This window comes from Fundulus heteroclitus, chromosome 8 (assembly GCF_011125445.2).
Source record: "Fundulus heteroclitus isolate FHET01 chromosome 8, MU-UCD_Fhet_4.1, whole genome shotgun sequence".
NCBI classification, from domain to species: Eukaryota; Metazoa; Chordata; class Actinopteri; order Cyprinodontiformes; family Fundulidae; genus Fundulus; species Fundulus heteroclitus.
The window spans coordinates 34,528,156-34,548,959 of record NC_046368.1 but is presented as its reverse complement, the minus strand read 5'-3'; the positions used below and the strand labels follow the sequence as shown (position 1 = coordinate 34,548,959).

General features: G+C 40.6%; 1 protein-coding gene across 1 annotated transcript in view; it reads right to left on the bottom strand.

The window, feature by feature from the left end:
• The window catches only part of LOC118564035, a 54,794-nt gene extending 40,525 nt beyond the window's left edge, over window positions 1-14,269 (bottom strand). Inside the window, exon 1 of the mRNA XM_036140729.1 lies at window positions 14,000-14,269. Within this exon, the coding sequence (XP_035996622.1) occupies window positions 14,000-14,045 (46 nt within the window). The 5' untranslated portion in view covers window positions 14,046-14,269. The remainder of the gene's footprint in view (window positions 1-13,999) is intronic.
• Between the last annotated feature and the right edge of the window lie 6,535 nt (window positions 14,270-20,804).

Below are 20,804 nucleotides of genomic sequence, written 5' to 3'. Positions count from 1 at the left end.
TGTTTGGGCATTTTAATATGCAATTTTGAAATAAATCCAGTAATAAAATACATGCTTGTGCAAATTTTTTATTTTGTTATTTTTCAAGCACTTTTGAGAATTGAAATGAAAACATCCTAGTGCCAAATGTTAAACTCTGGACTATAGTGGCTAAATGACTAATCATGACGCCCTGATGTTTACACAATGTGTAAATAAATTTGTAAAAAAAACACCTATTTTCTTGCCGATATATTTTTTTGCCTCTTAAACAAAGATAGACATGGTATTAGGCATATACAGGACTGTCTCAGAAAATTAGAATATTGTGATAAAGTTCTTTATTTTCTGTAATGCAATTAAAAAACATGAAATGTCATACATTCTGGATTCATTACAAATCAACTGAAATATCGCAAGCTTTTTATTGTTTTAATATCGCTGATTATGGCGTACAGCTGAAGAAAACTCAAAAATCCTATCTCAAAATATTAGAATATTTATTAATGTATGACATTTCATGTTTTTTAATTGCATTACAGAAAATAAAGAACTTTATCACAATATTCTAATTTTCTGAGACAGTCCTGTACATATAAATTAATAAAAATTTTACATTTCAATAAAGTCATAAGTTTTAATGTTCGTTTTTTCACTTTCTCTCTCACACACATCTAATTCTGAGCTTTCACACCAACAACAATATTTTTGCTTGCTGTTTATATCCATATTCATACAGTTTAAGCCTGGAAAAAGGTTTTAAATTTCCAGGTCATTCCAGTCTTACACTATGCTTGCAACTGCAGGAGCTTAATACCTTAAAAGAGACTGTTTAGCAACTGTTTAATAACTCCAGGTCCTTCATTTGGCAACGTAATTCAGCCTTAGTTTGTCAAATACAGAGAAAACAAATTAATAAGCATTAAAGTGCGGTTTAATGCTTGTTATGGGTTTCTGCAATGTTATAAGCGTGTTAAAGGCATACTATGCAAAATTTTTCAGTTAATTAATGTGTTCCATACTGTTTTGGAAGATTAAATTAGTCATTTCAGGTCGAACAAAGGTTTTCTCGGTCGCCCTGTTGGTCTGTGGGGAAAATGCCCCCAACCGTACTTGCAATTGCAAGAGCCCTCGGCCCGCACCCACAGGCTCAGAAGTCTCGTGCAAGACCGCTTTATGGCGAGAACTCCATGTGTTTTTGCCCTGCCATTCACTATATGCACGCGCGAAAGCAACAACAAAGAACCGAGTGTTAACGTTAAATAAACATGCAAGCATATCGAGTTTTTTTTTTTATTATTATTATTATTATTATTATTATTATTATTTTATTTATTTATTTTTTTTGAATGTTGGCGAGGCGGTAGCGTGAGTTTGGCGAGGTGGCCGCCTCGCCAAGATGTTCATGCTTTCACTGTGTTAGTCATTGTTTGTACTGCCGTTTTTTTGACTTTTCGTTGCGTTCGCCTGTCTCAAAACAACCGCGCCTGGCTTGACGGAGAAACCAGAACAGCTGAGCATCTTTATGACAGTGCACTTTTACTTTCGCCCCCTGGGGGGAGCCTCGCTGGAAAATCAACCCCGGTTGCATAGTATTCCTTTAAAAACTCATCTTCAGAACCAATGTCTGCTCAAAATGGTGATCTGCACCAAGTAATCTACTTTCAGCAGTTATCACCGGTTATTGCACCGTAAACTGCAGAAAATACGTGCAGAGTTGCTCTGTCTGCCTTTACTACCGGCGGCTCCTATGGCGGAGGGATATTTCAGCTGGATACAAAGTGTCTAGTGCAGGCAGGTCTGTTAATAACCGCTGTTTCATCACTTATTTTAGAGCCCAAATAAGCAATTTCACTTTCAGAAACGTGCCCAAAAAAAAAAAACGCAAGCCGTAACTCATGAAATTTACAAGCGCCTTTAGAATGAAACAAGTCCAAAGTCGCATGAAATAAACAGTCTGTGCAACAGTGAGCACCGGTCTGTTTTGCTACAGTCTCTAGCGCTCTTGAAACTACGGAAAGCGCCGAGGATAAAAGAAACACAGTCCGGAGAGCACGTCGGGAAAAAAAAAAAAACATTAGGGAACGGTGTATGTGTTTTGACGCGCAAGTAACGGCGACAAAAAAAAAATTGCCGTTGTGGTCTAACAAAGTTAACGCGTTAATAAAGCGTTAAAACTGCCCAAATTTATATACATTTTTAAAAATCCATAATATTACTTATTCAGACCAGTGGGAGGGGGAGGGGGGGAGGAAATGTATCCCCCCCCCCCCCCCAGGGATAAAACATGAATGACCAGAGGGGGGGACGTAACAAACAGAGGGGGGGGGGGGGTAAATCCACCCCCAGCAAATCGCACCCAGTATATATCTATCTATCTATCTATCTATCTATCTATCTATCTATATATATATATATATATATATATATATATATATATATATATATATATATATATATATACTCTCACCGGCCACTTTATTAGGTACCCCATGCTAGTAACGGGTTGGACCCCCTTTTGCCTTCAGAACTGCCTCAATTCTTCTTGGCATAGATTCAACAAGGTGCTGGAAGCATTCCTCAGGGAGTTTGGTCCATATTGACATGATGGCATCACACAGTTGTCGCAGATTTGTCGGCTGCACATCCATGATGCGAATCTCCCGTTCCACCACATCCCAAAGATTCAATTCAATTCAATTCAATTTTATTTATATAGCGCCAAATCATGAAACATGTCATCTCAAGGCACTTTACAAAGTCAAGTTCAATCATATTATACAGATTGGGTCAGATTATGCAGATTGGTCAAAAATGTCCTATATAAGGAAACCAGTTGATTGCATCAAAGTCCCGACAAGCAGCAGTCACTCCTGGGGAACCGTAGAGCCACAGGGAGAGTCATCTGCATTGTACATGGCTTTGCTGCAATCCCTCATACTGAGCAAGCATGAAGCGACAGTGGGAAGAAAAACCACCCATTAACGGGAAGGAAAAACCTCCGGCAGAACCTGGCTCAGTATGAACGGTCATCTGCCTCGACCGACTGGGGTTACAGAAGACAGAACAGAGACACAACAAGACAGACAAACAAGCACAGAAGCACACATTGATCTAGTAATCTGTTCTACATTAGATGGTAGTAGCGGGTGAGCCGTCTTCTCTGGATGATGTCACAGTTAACAGAACGCCAGACCAGGTGTACCTACTATGAAGAAAAAGAGAGAGAGCAAAAAGTTAAAAGCTGAAATGACGACAGTCATTTCAATGTAATACAATGCAAAACTGGAGAACAGTAGACTGAAGAACAGTAGAAATCAGTAGAGTGAGAAAATTAGACCCTGATGTCCTCCAGCAGCCTAGGCCTATCACAGCACAACTATAGAGATAGCTCAGGGTATGAGCCACTCTAACTATAAGCTTTGTCAAAAAGGAAAGTTTTAACATTAGTCTTAAAAATAGATAGGGTGTCTGCCTCACGGACCAAAACTGGGAGTTGGTTCCACAGGAGAGGAGCCTGATAGCTAAAGGATCTGCCTCCCATTCTACTTTTAGAGACTCTAGGAACCACCAGCAGACCTGCAGTCTGAGAGCGAAGTGCTCTGTTAGGAACATACGGGGTAATCAGAGCTCTGATATATGATGGAGCTTGATTATTAAGGGCTTTATACGTTAGAAGGAGAATTTTAAATTCTATTCTTGATTTAACAGGAAGCCAATGAAGGGAAGCTAAAATTGGAGAAATATGATCCCTCTTGTTGATTTTCATCAGAACTTTTGCCGCAGCATTTTGAATCAGCTGAAGACTTCGAACTGCATTTTGTGGACTTCCTGATAGTAAAGAATTACAATAGTCCAGCCTTGAAGTAACAAATGCATGGACTAGTTTTTCAGCATCACTCCTGGACAGAATGTTTCTAATTTTGGCGATAGGACAGGGTTGTGAGGAAATACTGTTAATTCTTCACAATCAATGCCATATGTCAGAACAAGGTCTAAAGTATGGAGCCGAGAGTGCGTCGGTTCATGCACATTTTGAGCAAAACCAATTGAATCTAGGATAGTTTTAAAGGCTACACTAAGGTTATCACATTCTGTGTCAACATGGATGTTAAAATCACCCACTATAATAGCCTTATCAGTATTTAACACCAAATCAGATAAGAAATCTGACAACTCATCCAAAAACTGAGTGTAAGGGCCTGGTGGACGATACAAAACAACAAACAGAAGAGGTTTTATTGCTTTGCAGCTTGGATGAGGGAAACTGAGGGTTAAATGTTCAAAAGAACTGTAGTTATTAATTGGCCTGGGACTAATTAATAAATCAGACTGAAAGATAGTTGCCACTCCTCCTCCTCTTCCCACAGATCTGGGAATGTGGAAATTTGAATAATTGGAGGGAGTTGACTCATTTATACTAACGTAGTCCTCTTGTAGCCAGGTTTCTGTGAGACAAAACAAATCAATCTGTTTATCAGAAATCCATTCGTTAACTAACAAAGTCTTTGGAGGGAGAGACCTTATATTTAATAGACCACATTTAATTGTTTTATTTTTAGGTTCAAGGTGAACTGTATTGATTTTTATTAGGTTTTTATGATTTGTTCCTTTTAGATAAGTTTTTGATCTGTTAAGTTTTGGCCGTGGGAAAGACACCGTCTCAATAGGATAATGGGTGGGTAACAGTACAGAAGCTGCAGAGAGGTGTGTTCAACTACGGCTCTGCTTCCTGGTCTGGACCCTGGGTTGTCAGCATTTAGGAGGACTAATAAATCCGGCCAGATTTCTAGAAAGAAGAGCTGCACCATCCAAAGTAGGATGGATGCCGTCTCTCCGGATCAGACCAGGTTTTCCCCAGAAAGTTCTCCAGTTATCAATGTAGCCCACGTCGTTTTCAGGACACCACCTAGACAACCAGCGGTTGAATGATGACATGCGGCTAAACATGTCATCACTGGTCAAATCAGGCAGGGGACCAGAGAAAATTACGGAGTCCGACATTGCTTTAGCAAACTCACACACCGAAGCAACACCAACTTTAGTGACCTCCGATCGGCGTGATCGGGTGTCATTACCGCCAGCGTGAATAACAATCTTACTGTATTTACGCTTATCCTTAGCCAGCAGTTTTAGGTAAGATTCTATGTCGCCCGTTCTGGCCCCTGGCAGGCATTTAACTATGGTCCCTGGTGTCTCTAGTGCCACGTTTCTGACTATTGAGCTCCCAATAACCAGGATCGGCTTCTCAGCGGGTGTGTCGCTGAGTGGGGAAAATTTGTTTGAAACGCAGACGGGTTGGTGGTGAACTGGGGGCTGAAATCTAGAGCTATGCTTCCTACGAACTGTCACCCAGCCGGCCTGCTTACCCGGCTGCTCGGGTGCTTCTGGAGGACCACTAAGTGAACTAACGCTAGGTCTATGTGGCTCCGCGCTAGCAGAGGGGCGGCTATCAGCTGGTCTTTCCATAGCACGGAGCCGGGACTCTAATTCTGACACCCTCGCCTCCAAAGCTACAAAAACACTACATTTATTACAAGTACCATTATCACTAAAGGAGGTAGAGGAATAGCTAAACATCTGACACAGAGAGCAGGAGATAAGGGGAGACTTAGTCAGAGACGGAGAAGCTGAAGTAATAGTAGGAGAGGAAGCCATTGTGGAGCTAAAGCTAGGCTAGGCTAAAGCTAGGCTAGCGCCCTTCTACCACGCCAAGAGAGCAAACCGTGAAACACGAGGAGTTCCCAAGCGTGATGTGCAGCAACAGAAAATGTTTTAAAAGTGCTTATGTGTTAGAAACAGATGTTACAGCAAAGAGATTAAAGATAAAAGCGAGAGAATCTGGAGCAACAAACCGTTGCTCACGCAGTGAAAACAGGAAGTGATACAATACGCCTTACCGCAAACAGGAAGTGACGTCAGCAAAGATGCTCTATTGGATTGAGATCTGGTGACTGTGGAGGCCATTTGAGTACAGCGAACTCATTGTCATGTTCAAGAAACCAGTCTGAGATGATTCCAGCTTTATGACATGGCGCATTATCCTGCTGAAAGTAGCCATCATGGGTTGGGTACATTGTGGTCATAAAGGGATGGACATGGTCAGCAACAATACTCAGGTAGGCTGTGGCGTTGCAACGATGCTCAATTGGTAGCAAGGGGCCCAAAGAGTGCCAATAAAATATTCCCCACACCATGACACCACCACCACCAGCCTGAACCATTGATACAAGGTAGGATGGATCCATGCTTTCATGTTGTAGAGGCCAAATTCTGACCCTACCATCTGACTGTCGCAGCAGAAATCGAGACTCATCAGACCAGGCAACGTTTTTTCAATCTTCTATTGTCCAATTTCGATGAGCTTGTGCAAATTGTAGCCTCAGTTTCCTGTTCTTAGCTGAAAGGAGTGGCACCCGATGTGGTCTTCTGCTGCTGTAGCCCATCTGCCTCAAAGTTCGATGTACTGTGCGTTCAGAGATGCTCTTCTGCCCACCTTGGTTGTAACGGGTGGTTATTTGACTCACTGTTGCCCTTGTGACCCTATTTATTATTATTTGAGTCACTGTTGCCCTTCACTGGATGTTTTTTCTTTTTCGGACCATTCTCTGTAAACCCTAGAGATGGTTGTGCGTGAAAATCCCAGTAGATTAGCAGTTTCTGAAATACTCAGACCAGCCCTTCTGGCACCAACAATCATGCCACGTTCAAAGTCACTCAAATCACCTTTCTTCCCCATACTGATGCTCGGTTTGAACTGCAGGAGATTCTCTTGACCATGTCTACATGCCTAAATGCACTGAGTTACTGCCATGTGATTGGCTGCTTAGAAATTAAGTGTTAACGAGCAGTTGGACAGGTGTACCTATACATACATATATATATATATATATATATATATATATATATATATATATATATATATATATATATATATATATATATATATATATATATTAGGGCTGGGCAACGATTAAAATATTTAATCGCGATTAATCGCACTGATTAATCGCGATTAATCGCATTGTATTTACAAACTCCAAGAATGAATTCAAAAGTAGTGTAAAGAGCACTTTTATTTTAATGTTCTGCTGCCATATGAACAAAAGTGTTGTAACATTTGTAGCACTTATCAGTAACACATATTTAGTGTAAAGCTCAACTTAAACATGTAAAACAAAAAATAGCAATAATAATAAATTAAAGCTTATTGCCACTGACAGGGAATTCTCTTTATGGGGAAAAAATCTACCAAAAACAGGCAATTTCTGAGGTAACAGCAGGGAGCAGCATTACCATTTTATGTTCAATACCAAAGTTTAACTTGGCAGTGGTTACAACTAACTTGTTTCTGTCATATTCCATGCTGGAAGAACTTTAAACTGAAATGCTTGCTAACTCGATATGCTTGCGTTGCTTGCGTTTATTTGACGTTGACACACGGTTTTTAGTTGTTGCTTTCTTACGTGCATATAGTGAATGGCAGGGGAAAACAGGCAAAAATACATGGATGCTTTGAAACGAGAAGCGACTTCACCGACGGCGTCTAAGCAGACCCCCCCCGCTCCGCTCCGCACAAAACTTGTTCCGGCCGCCAACTCACCGCCTCGCCTCGCCTAAGCTCGCTCGCGGTACCTGCGGGAAACACCGCCTTCCGCATGTCAGCTGTGTTTTTTTCCAGTTCCGGGGAAGATGGCGAACCGGAAAGGCAGCTTTCTTTAAGCTCGAATGCACTACTCCCGATTTGATAGTTAAGACCTCTGTTTTTGAGCACTCAAAAGGTTACAAAGCTTACCTATACAGTTTATTTATTTCCGGTTTAATTCTCTTTAACAACTCATACATACAACAAAAGATATGAAACGAGAAAAAGCTGATACTACGGCCAAACCAGCGACAGGCTCCAAGACGTGCTCTCCAGTCCCTGACCACGAGTATGCTATGGAGACTTCACTGCCAACAACCAAAAGGAAATCTCCCCCGACGCCTATTAAAACACCGACACCACCCAGCAAGGTAATTGTGTCCCAAAACGAGGAAGTCATCAACCCGATGGTGGAAGCCATTAACAAGTTAACAGACAAGATTGATAACTTCGGCGTGCAGCTACGTGATAACATGATAATGGTTGCTAACATCTCTAAGCTAGCCGAAATGAACGCAGCTGACATAAAAGACTGCAAAACGAAACTATCTGACCTGGAAAAAGAGGTTCCTGCGCTCATCAAAGAAAACGCGGAGATGAAGGAAAGGTTGTTGGAACTAGAACGCTATAAACGCCGCTGGAATTTAAAAATTCAGGGCTTGAAAGAAAAAAATAACGAAGATACCCGCAAAGAAGTCATCGACATCTTAACCAAAATAGCACCGCACTGGGCCTCGTCCATTGGCAACGCAGTGGACATCGCGCATCGTCTGGGGAAAAAAGAAGATGGAAGACATCGGCAAATACTTATTCAGTTCAGCATGCGACACCACAGAGATGCCTTCTGGAAACTCACTAAAGATTCCAAGACGTGCAAGGAGCTGGGCATCCACTTCAAGCAAGATTTCTGCAAACGGGATCGGGAGGCAAGAGCTGCAGTCTGGCCCAAAATGGAGCGAGCCAGGAACGAGGGAAAAAGTGTCTACTACCGAGGGCATGTCGGCTACATCAGCGGTGTTCGGGTATTCCCTGATTGACTGAAAATCCAGTGGTAGTGTTTAGTAACCACACAGTATATGAAGAGAGCACAAGGTGCTAGATTATGGTTCAAGGAAAGTTGCATTCCTTTATTTCTAAAATTCTTTCGGTTAAATAGGCCAATTCAATAAATAGGGCTATTTAAAAAAGGCAAAGTTAATTATTCAGAGATTTGCTAAATCTTTTTGATAAAAACATGCTAATCATATTTAGTTAGAGGTCAGTTATTTTGTTCCGAACTCAGTTTAAGGGAGTTAGTGTTTCATTCGTTCCTTTTCCTAAACACTAGAGGTTCAATTACCTTCTCCATATTTTTTCTGGTGCTTCCCTTTTATGTCTGTGTTTATTTCTAACTTTAACTGTGTGTCTTTAAATGTTAGGGGTTTGAGAGATAGTATCAAAAGGAAATCAATATTTCTCTTCTGTAAAAATGCAAAAGCTAGCTGCATTTTGTTACAAGAAACACATTCTACTGAGGCAGATGAAAACTTCTGGTCTAATCAATGGGGGGAAAAAATAATTTTGTGTCATGGTACTAATAAATCTGCTGGTGTTGCTTTACTATTTAAAAATTTTCAGAATAAACTAGAAACTCATAGGAAAGACACCCAGGGCCACTGGATTATTTGTGTACTCAAAATGGAAACTAGTTTTGTGATTCTCTGTAACGTCTATGGTTACAACAGTGTTGCTCAGAATAAACGCTTATTGACTGAATTAACAAGTCATCTAAAAGAACTAGCTCATAAATATTCCACAAACAATTTTATATTGGGAGGAGATTTTAATATGGTTTATAATGAATGGCTTGATAGATCACCCTCTAAATTCCAATCTCATCAGATAAATGTAGTTTTACAAAACTTTTGCTTAGACCTTAACCTGCTGGATCCTTGGAGAGAAGCAAATCAGCGTGGTCAGTCCTACTCCTGGTTTAAACCTGATGGCTCAGTTAAGTCCCGTATCGACTTCTGGCTAATTTCAGGAAATCTGATGCAAAATAGTGTTAATGCTGGAATTTCACCTGCACCTTTATCTGATCACTGCCTGATACAACTCAGTATTACAGCTCAACTGAAAAAATCCCATAACAAAGGTTACTGGAAGTTTAACTCAACCCTACTTAACAATGAAAAGTTTAATAACGACATCCTGGAGCATCTCAATTTAATTTGTGGTGATAAAAATTTAAACTCTTACACGGAAAAATGGGAATTTTTTAAATTTAAAGTCCGCCAAATCTCAATCAAATACAGTAAATTAATAGCTACCCAAAACAAGGAGAAGGAATTAGAAATCATTCAACAACTTAGTCACATCTGCTCTAAACCTTTTTTTAATGATGATGACAAAAAGCACAAAAAAATTCTACAGTCGGAGTTAGATAATTTTTATACTACAAAAGCCAAAGGAGCATATCTAAGGTCCCGAGCTAAGTGGATTGAAGATGGTGAGAAAAGTACTGCATATTTCTGTAGATTAGAAAAAATTAGACAGGAAAGAAATGCGATAAATTGCTTGCAAATTAATGATAAACCATGCACTGACTCAAAATTAATATCCAAAGAAATTTTTACCTTTTATAGCAATTTATATTCCTCCACATACAATAACTCAATGGCAGAAACATTTTATCATTCTGTTCATCATTTAATTCCAAAAATTGATGACAATTTTAAGCAGATTTGTGAGGCAGACATCACCATGGAGGAATTGGATAAAGCTTTGGATGCTTTATCCAAGGACAAAGCTCCGGGCTGCGATGGCTTAACAAGTAACTTTTATAAACATTTTTGGGTTCACATAAGAACCCTTGTATTTGGAATGCTTACAGAGCTATTAGAAAATGGCTGTTTAACCCACACTATGAAACAAGGTGTCATCACGCTCATCCCTAAACCCGGAAAAGATCCAACTCTTCTTGATAATTTAAGACCAATAACACTATTAAATAATGATTACAAGCTTCTGACACACATTTTTGCTAACAGGTTAAAATCAGGCATAACCCAAATTATCTCTGACACTCAATCTGGATTTATAAAAGGACGCTCTATTCATAACAACATTCGCCTTATTTTGGACTTAATTGACTATAACCATTTAATTGAAAATGAAGGCTTTGTATTATTTTTAGACTTTTATAAAGCCTTTGATATGATAGAACATGAATTTATGTTCAAAGCTTTAGATTTATTTGGGTTTGGTAAAAAATTTATTAATGTAATTAAAACATTTTATAAAGATACAAACAGTTCAGTGTGTCTTCCACATGGTACCTCACAAAGATTTAACATCAACAAAGGTATAAAACAAGGTTGTCCAATCTCTCCTTTGCTGTTTATTGCTGCTGCAGAAATGCTTTCCATATCAATTAAAAATGCTCAATTTGGCAAATTGTCGGTGGGAGGCAAAGAGTTTTCTATTAGTCAGTTAGCTGATGACACAACCATATTCTTAAATAACCTAAATGAAATTCCCAAAATTCTCAAATTGATTGAAACATTCTCAAATGCTTCAGGTCTTAAATTAAATTTAAACAAATGTGAAATCTTGCCTCTTAAAGACTGTCCCATGTCTACTGCTTTTAGTATTCCTGTTAAATCCAACGTTAAATATCTGGGTGTGCCTATAAATAAAAATAAATCTGATTTAGAAAATCTGAATATTTGGGACAAACTTCAAAAATGCAAAACTCAGCTAAATAAATGGACACACAGAGATTTATCTATTCTGGGAAGAATATTTCTCACCAAAATGGAAAGTATCTCCAGACTAATCTACCCTGCATATACATTAGGAATACCCAATTCAGCAATCAAATCTATCAACAGAATGAATTTTGACTTCATATGGAAACAAAAAACTCACTATATCAGAAAAGGTAATTTAATTAAACAGTTTGAAGACGGAGGCCTACAAGCTATTGAATTTGACAGTATGAATGGCACTTTAAAAATAAATTGGCTCCGATCTTTTCTGACAAATCAAAATAAATTATGGTTCCATATTCCAAGCAAAATATTTTCAAATCTGGGCGGAATTAGTTTCCTTCTTAGATGTGACTTTGACGTTAAAAAACTGCCTGTTAAACTTTCCTTCTTTCACCAGCAAGTTTTATTATACTGGAGATTAATTTATAAGCATAACTATAGCCCACACAATACTCCCTTATGGAATTGCCGTTACATAAAAATGAATAATAAATCAATCTTTGCCCATAATTGGCTAGAACAAGGTGTTTGGTCTGTGATGCATTTATTAAATAATGGAGGGATTATGTCTTTTGAAGACTTCTGTGCAAAATATAACCTGCAAATAAATAAAAGTAAATTTGAAAAAGTTATTAAAGCTATTCCGCCAAATATTTTATGCACAGCTAAATGCTTTTATGAGAACCCTAATTACAGAATCCCTGTGCTACCTGGACTTCTGATTAATGGGCACAGTATCACAGATAATAAACTGAAAAATTCAAAAATTAGGGAATGCTTTACTAATATTTTATTTCCTTTTGTATCAAATCCAAATTTTATATCACATCTTTTTTCAAAGGACCAAAAGGTAAATATTAGAACAAATTATTTAAATCTCCCAGTTCCTCCAAAACCCAAGGAAGTCCACTTTAAAATCTTTTCAGGTGTTTACCCCTCTAAGGAATTCCTTAGACTTCGATTTGCTATTGATGATAATACTTGTTTTTTTTGTAACGGTGATATTGAGTCAACTGAACATCTTTTTTATGAATGTGTGTATTGCAAAGCTTTGTGGGATGATGTGCACTACTGGCTTTTCCCTAAAATTCCAAATTTACCTGAATTTTCTATAAAAGACATTGTTTTTGGAACTCTGAGAAAAGAAAAGATATTTGAAAGATTACTAAATGTAATAATTATCATGGGTAAGTTTTTCATTCACAAATGTCGTTTTCTTAAAATCAAACCATCTTTCCCCACTTTTCACAAGGAACTCTGCCATCTCTTCTTATCTCTGAAATTCATGGACAAAAAACAAGATTCAGAACTGTATAACATGGTGAACAATTTGAGACTAATGGAAAACCCCTAATTATTTTTATTTTTTATTATTATTTGTATTATTATTTTATTTATTTTTTATTTATTTTTTATTTTTACTGTCTTCGTTTTCTCTGCAAGTACGGAAGCAAGTTGGATCGGCTTCTTCAAGTTTTTCAGATTTGTGTACATCTGATGCCGACGCTGTTTGTCATATATGATGTTAATAAAAAAAATAAATAAATAAATAAATAAAAAAAAAAAAAAAAAAAAAAAAAAAAAGCTGTGTTTTTTTCCGGCCAGCACCTTTCTTCCTCTTTGAATCTGAGGCTGGGCTGACAGCGAGGTTATTGGCGCATTATCGCCACCTACTGTTCTGATTCAAACCCCTACACCGCAGCAACAGACCTTCACAAAATAAAAGCATGTGACCAACATGCGTTAACGCGCGTTAAAGAAAATATCGCCGTTAATAGTCTAATGAGTTAACGCGAAATTAACGCGTTAACTTGCCCAGCCCTAATATATATATATGTGTGTATGTGTGTGTGTGTGTGTGTTATGAATATAAGGATAGATTTATTAAATCTAAACATTGTGGTCTTCATTATTTCAAAAAACCGTGTCACATATGAAACTTTAGGAACAGACTTTTTGGGGGAGTATTAATGAGATAAAATTACTAATATGAGAAAAAAAGGCCTAGGACAATAAAGTAAAAAACAAAGAAAAAAACATAAAAGTGGTAATGTTATGAGAAAAACGTCATATTATGATAATTAAGAGGGAACATTTCCAGAATAGTCACAGTTTGCAGAATTATTTCACTCCTGGAGTAATAGGACCAGGTTAGATTATTTTAATAATTTTTATTCTTTACCAGAATAAATTCAGGACAATGAAGCTAAAGGGATACGAAAATAAACTTGTAATATTACAAAAATAAAAATAATACGAATACAAAGTATATCCTGAGATTAAAATGAAGCTGAAGGCGCAAGTTCAATCGAAGAAACTCATCGCCTGCCTCCATTCAATCAGAGTCCGATACGCCTCTGATGTGAGCCAATCAGCTACGAACCGCACCTCCATGAAGCCAATCAGCATCCCACGCTCATCTTAAAAGCAACTTCAAATCCACGTCTCAGCCTGCTAACCAGCAAGCGCAAACGGATTGCATGTTGGATTTCGAATCAGATGTCCGATTCAAGACGATAACAACTCATCCTCAAATCCTGCTGCTCTTAGGAACGCCATCTAGCCGCGCATCCATCCTCTGCAATCTCTGTATTCGCTCCAGCATATCTTAACCAGCACTGACCTGGATTCGCTCTCTTAGCGGGCCTTCTTCCGCTGTGGCGTCTCATTCCGTCTCCCAACCTCTGTTTTCATCAGCTCCGATTCCTGGCGCTATGAACTTGCAAATCCCCGCTTTCACAAGCGACGTAGACGCCGTCACAACTCTGACTCAGCTCCGGTCCCGCTCTGCTTCGTAGCCGAGAGCAGCTATCGTCCTGCGCAACTTTCAGTCTGATCTCCTCTCATGCCCGCTCCTAGCAGCTCAAGGTAACATGTATCTACTCATGTTTTCATTCTTATTACATGTATTTCGCTCATCATGCTCCTGAACTGTCCGTCTGTTAGGCAGAAGTATCCCATCCATTCTGTTTGTTTTCGTTTTCTTCTTCTTCTGGTTTTGGCGGTTGGCTACAGGCTTGTAGTAGCATTACTGCCACCTACTGGTTGCAGTATGGTTCGTGATGGACTCCATTAATCTTCTCTTATTTCATAATTATGTCATTCTAATTCAATTCATTGTTCATATTTTCTACAGTAATTTCTTGTCCATAGTATGCTTGATTTTAAGTGTTAATTAAGTTTGTAAGTTGAAATGTTAACCTTACCATTTTCCTCTTTGGTTTTCCCATTCCTGTGTTCTCTTACTATCTCTGATATGGCAACGTTCTTCTCGTCTCCCCTTTATCATCAACCTGCAGGCTGTATTAGCAAATGTCTCAGCATTTTAAATCTCTGATTTCGTCATTCAAAGACTTACTATTGGCAATCCGTCCGCATTAAGTACCTTCAATGTCATTCACGTTCAGTTTAACCGGACAGTAGGGTTGAGTTGTTACTTAACCCATTTTATTTCAGAAGTGCATTTTAAATCCAGCAATTTATACCAATTGTTGTGCCCTTCACGAGCTCTGCTGCTCTGGCCAGGCATTCATAAAGTATTCTGTCAAATTGTCTTCACCCCCTTTCATCGTGCACTGCCACGTGCTACGTTGTGTGCCTTGTCTCGTGCCCTGTCTCGTACCCCGCTCGTACCTGTCTCATACCCCTGCCATGTGCCCGGCCATGTGCCCGGCCACGTGCCCGGCCACGTGCCCGGCCATGTGCCCGCCATGTGCCCTGCCATGTGCCCGTCTCCTACTCCTCATGTACTCTGTATGTGCCTGTTTTGTGTCCTTCATGTCATGAGCATTCATTCTTTCATGTCCCCATGCATCAGCCCCCATGCATCAGCCCCCATGCATCAGCCCCCATGCATCAGCCATGCAGCAACCCCGAGCACCGGCCGAGCACCTCACCATTCATCTCACCTCATCTCACCATCCATCTCACCGTTCCCCTCACCTCACCTCACCATTCACCTCACCTTCATCTCCCATTCCACATCACTGTTTTGTAGGCCTTCGCGGCAAACGGCCCTTTTTTGGTAGGCCTTCGCGGCAACGGCCCTTTTTTGGTAGGCCTTCGCGGCAACGGCCCTGTTTGGTAGGCCTTCGCGGCAAACAGCCCTCTCATTAAGCTACGCTGCTTCTCCTTTTCATTCTTCTCTGCCCGTCTGGAGCACGCTTTCTCTGTGGTGCCTGAATTGGCACAATGTTCAGTCATGTTACCATCTTCATCCTCTTCATTCATTCATCTTGTGGTCACTTCCTCTCCTAGATCTTCCTTTCACTATTCTCAGTTTGTTCTTTTTAAATTAAACCTGTCGGCCTGCAAATCGAGTTCTAGGTATTGATCTCAACTTGGTTCCAGCATGGTTCCTGCCTGCAGTATGCTCTCGAATTCACAAGATATCAGTCTCGTCCCATATCAGTTATTTTCAACTGTCAGCTGCCCTCCTTCCTTGGTCACCTCAATCTCACAAATGCATCATTGCCAGAGTCATGCTTTATTTCCAGGCAGCTAGAGTTCGCTAAATTTGTTCTTTCCTTCTTGAACAGGATACTCTGGTTGAGAGCTGCCGTTTTGACCGTCTGGTCTGCTTCTCGCCTGATCGAAATATATTCTATAATGCCTTTCTGTCGTGGATGTGTTTAAAAATTTACGGATGCTGCCATCTGTAGGTTTTGGGGGGGTTCTTTATAATTGTTTCACAGGTTCCTGATCACTCAAACAATGGGCTCGGTCATCATCATCATGCCTCACACATCGTTCTGAGCTTCCATTCATTTTAGCTGCCCAATGCCTCTCGGCTTTAAGGTAATCTAACTGCAAATACTGGTGGTGGATTGAAACTTTTCACATATTCCGTCAGACCCTTCATGTTTCACTCTTTCAAATTGAGTTTATCATTCATAATCATCACAGTTCGTAACTCTCCTATCATATAGTTGATCTTTCATGCTTCTTTCACATCATCATTAATCACATGTATACTTTCATTCATATTGCCACTCATGTTGACAGTTATCCCGTCACTCATTCTGTTATGTATCCTGCAATGCACTCTCTCGTGCGTCTCGAAGAATCTGGTCCTGCTTCTCGTCATGTGTTCTTTCATGCCTGCGTCAAGCATTCTGATATGCATCCTGTTATGCATCATGTCACCTGTGTCGCATCTTGTCATGATTACTCATTTCTCTACGTGCATCATCTGCAAGACATCTTCCGCAAGAAAGCATACGCAAGACATCTTCCGCAAGAAAGCATACGCAAGACATCTTCCGCAAGAAAGCATACGCAAGACATCTTCCGCAAGAAGCATACGCAAGAAGCGTACCCAAGACATCTTCCGCAAGAAAGCGTACCCAAGACATCTTCCGCAAGAAAGCGTACGCAAGACATCTTCCGCAAGAAAGCATACGCAAGAAAGCATACGCAAGACATCTTCCGCAAGAAAGCGTACGCAAGACATCTTCCGCAAGAAAGCGTACGCAAGACATCTTCCGCAAGAAAGCGTACGCAAGACATCTTCCGCAAGAAAGCGTACGCAAGACATCTTCCGCAAGAAAGCGTACGCTAGAAAGCGTACGCTAGAAAGCGTACGCAAGAAAGCGTACGCAAGACATCTTCCGCAAGAGAGCGTACGCAAGACATCTTCCGCAAGAGAGCGTACGCAAGACATCTTCCGCAAGAGAGCGTACGCAAGACATCTTCCGCAAGAGAGCGTACGCAAGACATCTTCCGCAAGAGAGCGTACGCAAGACATCTTCCGCAAGAGAGCGTACGCAAGACATCTTCCGCAAGAGAGCGTACGCAAGACATCTTCCGCAAGAGAGCGTACGCAAGACATCTTCCGCAAGAGAGCGTACGCAAGACATCTTCCGCAAGAAAAGCATCTATGCTCACATCTTCCGCAAGAAAGCATACGCAAGACATCTTCCGCAAGAAAAGCATTCATGCTCACATCTTCCGCAAGAAAAGCATTCATGCTCACATCTTCCGCAAGAAAGCATCTCTGCTCACATCTTCCGCAAGAAAGCATCTCTGCTCACATCTTCCGCAAGAAAGCATCTCTGCTCACATCTTCCGCAAGAAAGCATCTCTGCTCACATCTTCCGCAAGAAAGCATAAGCAAGACATCTTCTGCAAGAAAGCATAAGCAAGACATCTTCCGCAAGAAAGCATACGCAAGACATCTTCCGCAAGAAAGCATACGCAAGACATCTTCCGCAAGAAAGCATACGCAAGACATCTTCCGCAAGAAAGCATACGCAAGACATCTTCCGCAAGAAAGCATACGCAAGACATCTTCCGCAAGAAAGCATACGCAAGACATCTTCCGCAAGAAAGCATACGCAAGACATCTTCCGCAAGAAAGCATACGCAAGACATCTTCCGCAATAAAGCATAAGCAAGACATCTTCCGCAAGAAAGCATAAGCAAGACATCTTCCGCAAGAAAGCATAAGCAAGACATCTTCCGCAAGAAAGAATCTCTGCTCACATCTTCTGCAAGAAGCATACGCAAGACATCTTCCGCAAGAAAGCATCTCTGCTCACTTCTCCTTGTTCATTTCGTTCATTTCATTCACCTAATCATCTCCCATTCAAATCACTATCCTGTCACACTGCCTTATGAGCAGGCGCTCTGACCTCGGCATTTTTGGGGGGAACATACCTGTTCTCATACATCTACTTATGCATATTAAAGTATAATTCAGCATTAATGTTCCTGCCGAGGTCTGAGCGCCAAAGACTTAAAATATTGTATCAATAAAATCCTGTGAGTTTTTCAGATTGAAATGAAGCTGAAGGCGCAAGTTCAATCGAAGAAACTCGTCGCCTGCCTCCATTCAATCAGAGTCCGATACGCCTCTGATGTGAGCCAATCAGCTACGAACCGCACCTCCATGAAGCCAATCAGCATCCCACGCTCATCTTAAAAGCAACTTCAAATCCACGTCTCAGCCTGCTAACCAGCAAGCGCAAACGGATTGCATGTTGGATTTTGAATCAGATGTCCGATTCAACCCACCCCCAACCCCTTCTCCACCATCATAGCTGAGTTCATCTAGCTTCCAAGACGTTCCTCCATGCTCAACCCATCAGAGTGTTTTCTCCCTTCAGTCTTCATCACTCCCTATCGCCTGTTATTGGTCCGGCAGAAGACCACCATGTTGGGCCCGGTTCTGCCAGAGGTTTCTTCCCAAAGGGGAGTTTTTCCTCTCCACAGTCGCTTCAAGCTTGCTCATCATGGACAGTTCATGCAAACCTGTGTTTATCAAGTTGGACATCTATCTTAAACAGATCACCATATGGACTGAACAAACTTCTTCTATCTCCACTCCACCACCAGTTTCAGACCTGGGGGGGAACATACCTGTTCTCATACATCTACTTATGCATATTAAAGTATAATTCAGCATTAATGTTCCTGCCGAGGTCTGAGCGCCAAAGACTTAAAATATTGTATCAATAAAATCCTTCTAATTGCCATTTCTTTCTCTGTGAGTTTTTCAGATTGAAGTCCCTCTGATACTGTTTAAGTGACTGAGTAACTGCAGATTTGCCACATTTAACATGGTGGACGCTCTGACGCATCACAGCATAGGCAGAACCCACCCAACGACGTGTCTACGTATATGATGTCTATGGTGCTACCAGTACGGTGTAGGTACCAGATCGGCTCGGGTGGTCAGATTGGCTCAGGGGTCCTGCGCTTCCCGAGGACGTCAAATATATGGCAACTCCCCTAAAACAAACTATATTATGCCCGCGGTCTCCGTTTGTTACAAATCAATTTTATTTTGTTAATTTCCAGTTATTTTCCACTAACTTAATCGAGGCATGAAAACTTTTAACATCATTTTCGAATGCTTCTGTGGTAGTCTGACAATTTAATTGGTAATTTTGCATGATCCAAGTTACATCTTAAGAAAAATTTCCTTCCTCCAATTAAAAAAAAAAAAGTTGTGAACGGAGACTAAACCATAAACTCTTTTCATTTTTAATAAAAGTCAGCAGCCAATATAATTTTATCACGGCATTCATAACTTTAAAATCAATAACGTTTATTCCTCCTTTTTCTACTGATATTACTTTGTCGTTTTATCTGATCACAATTTTTTTATTATTCCAAATGAAATTGTGACAAAATTCTTCCAAAAATTAGGTTAATAATTGTAGATTTTTTGTAAAATGGCTTGAATATTTGTTCTGTCATTTTCAGTGTGGTCCTTATGTTAATCATTATACCTAAATATTTTACCTAATTTTTATCAATTAAAGTGGGTTGATTATTTTCAATTGCTAATATTTCCCATTTTTCTGTTCATCTTTAAGCCTGAAGCTTTTGAGAAAAAAGAAACCGCTAAATGAACTAAATAAAATTGATTCGTTACAAATGCAGACCGTGGGCTCAATGTAGTTTGTTTGAGTGGCGTTGCCATAATGTGACGTCATCGGGAGGTGCAAGGCCCATGGAGAATTTTGTGACGTCATCGGAAGGTGCAGGGACCATGGAGAATTTCTTCGTAAAATTGTCAGTTTACAAACCGCAATCCCGCTCTCGAATAAAACCTACACCCCGCTATAATTACTTTAGTAAGTTGTCCAGACCAATCACAATGTTTTGCGTAATTGTGCAAACGTTAAACCAATCATGTATAGTGACGTCATCAGAAGGCGCAGGGCCCCGAGTCGATCTGACCACCCGAGCCGATCTGGTACCTACAACGGATCGGGTAGTGACACTGCTTCTCATCTATAGAAACTCAGGCTTCCATGGATCTGCCGGTGTAGGTACCAGATCGGCTCGGGTGGTCAGATTGGCTCAGGGGGCCTGCGCTTCCTGATGACGTCAATAATATGGCAACTCCACTCAAACAAACTACATTACGCCCACGGTCTTGTTGTGATAGTACCGCCAGGATCATCAAAATAATTGATCTTAGATTGAATTCTGAACAGTGGAAGGGTCACAAAGGAATTCCACTCTGCCCGTAACACGAGACTCTCAAGGCTTGGACGGCCCTTTCTCCCAGCAGGAGGTCAGCTGTGAGCCCTCCTAACAGATAAGTAACAGCACAGACAAAAGGGCTTCTCCCCACTTCTCCAGACCTCTTCGGCAGCTGCAGAGACCACCTCTCCAGGACAAGGGAGAGGGCCTGAAACATGGGGCCATATGGCCTCATCTGCTGGAACATCTGAAAGATTGCCTGCACCAGCCACGTTGATCCAGGGTCTGCTAGATTTGACTGCCTGCTTCAGAAGAGGACCTGACTGAATCCAGACGAACATGTCCGGGCAAATACAGAGCTAAGTTGCTGTTTTAACCACAATCAGATGCAGGGGCAAAAGATCCTGCATGCGAAACAGCTCTGTGTATTTCTTCTCAGCCTGTACAGGAAAGCTAACCCAGACGGGGCAGAAAGCTGTGGAATTCTGAGG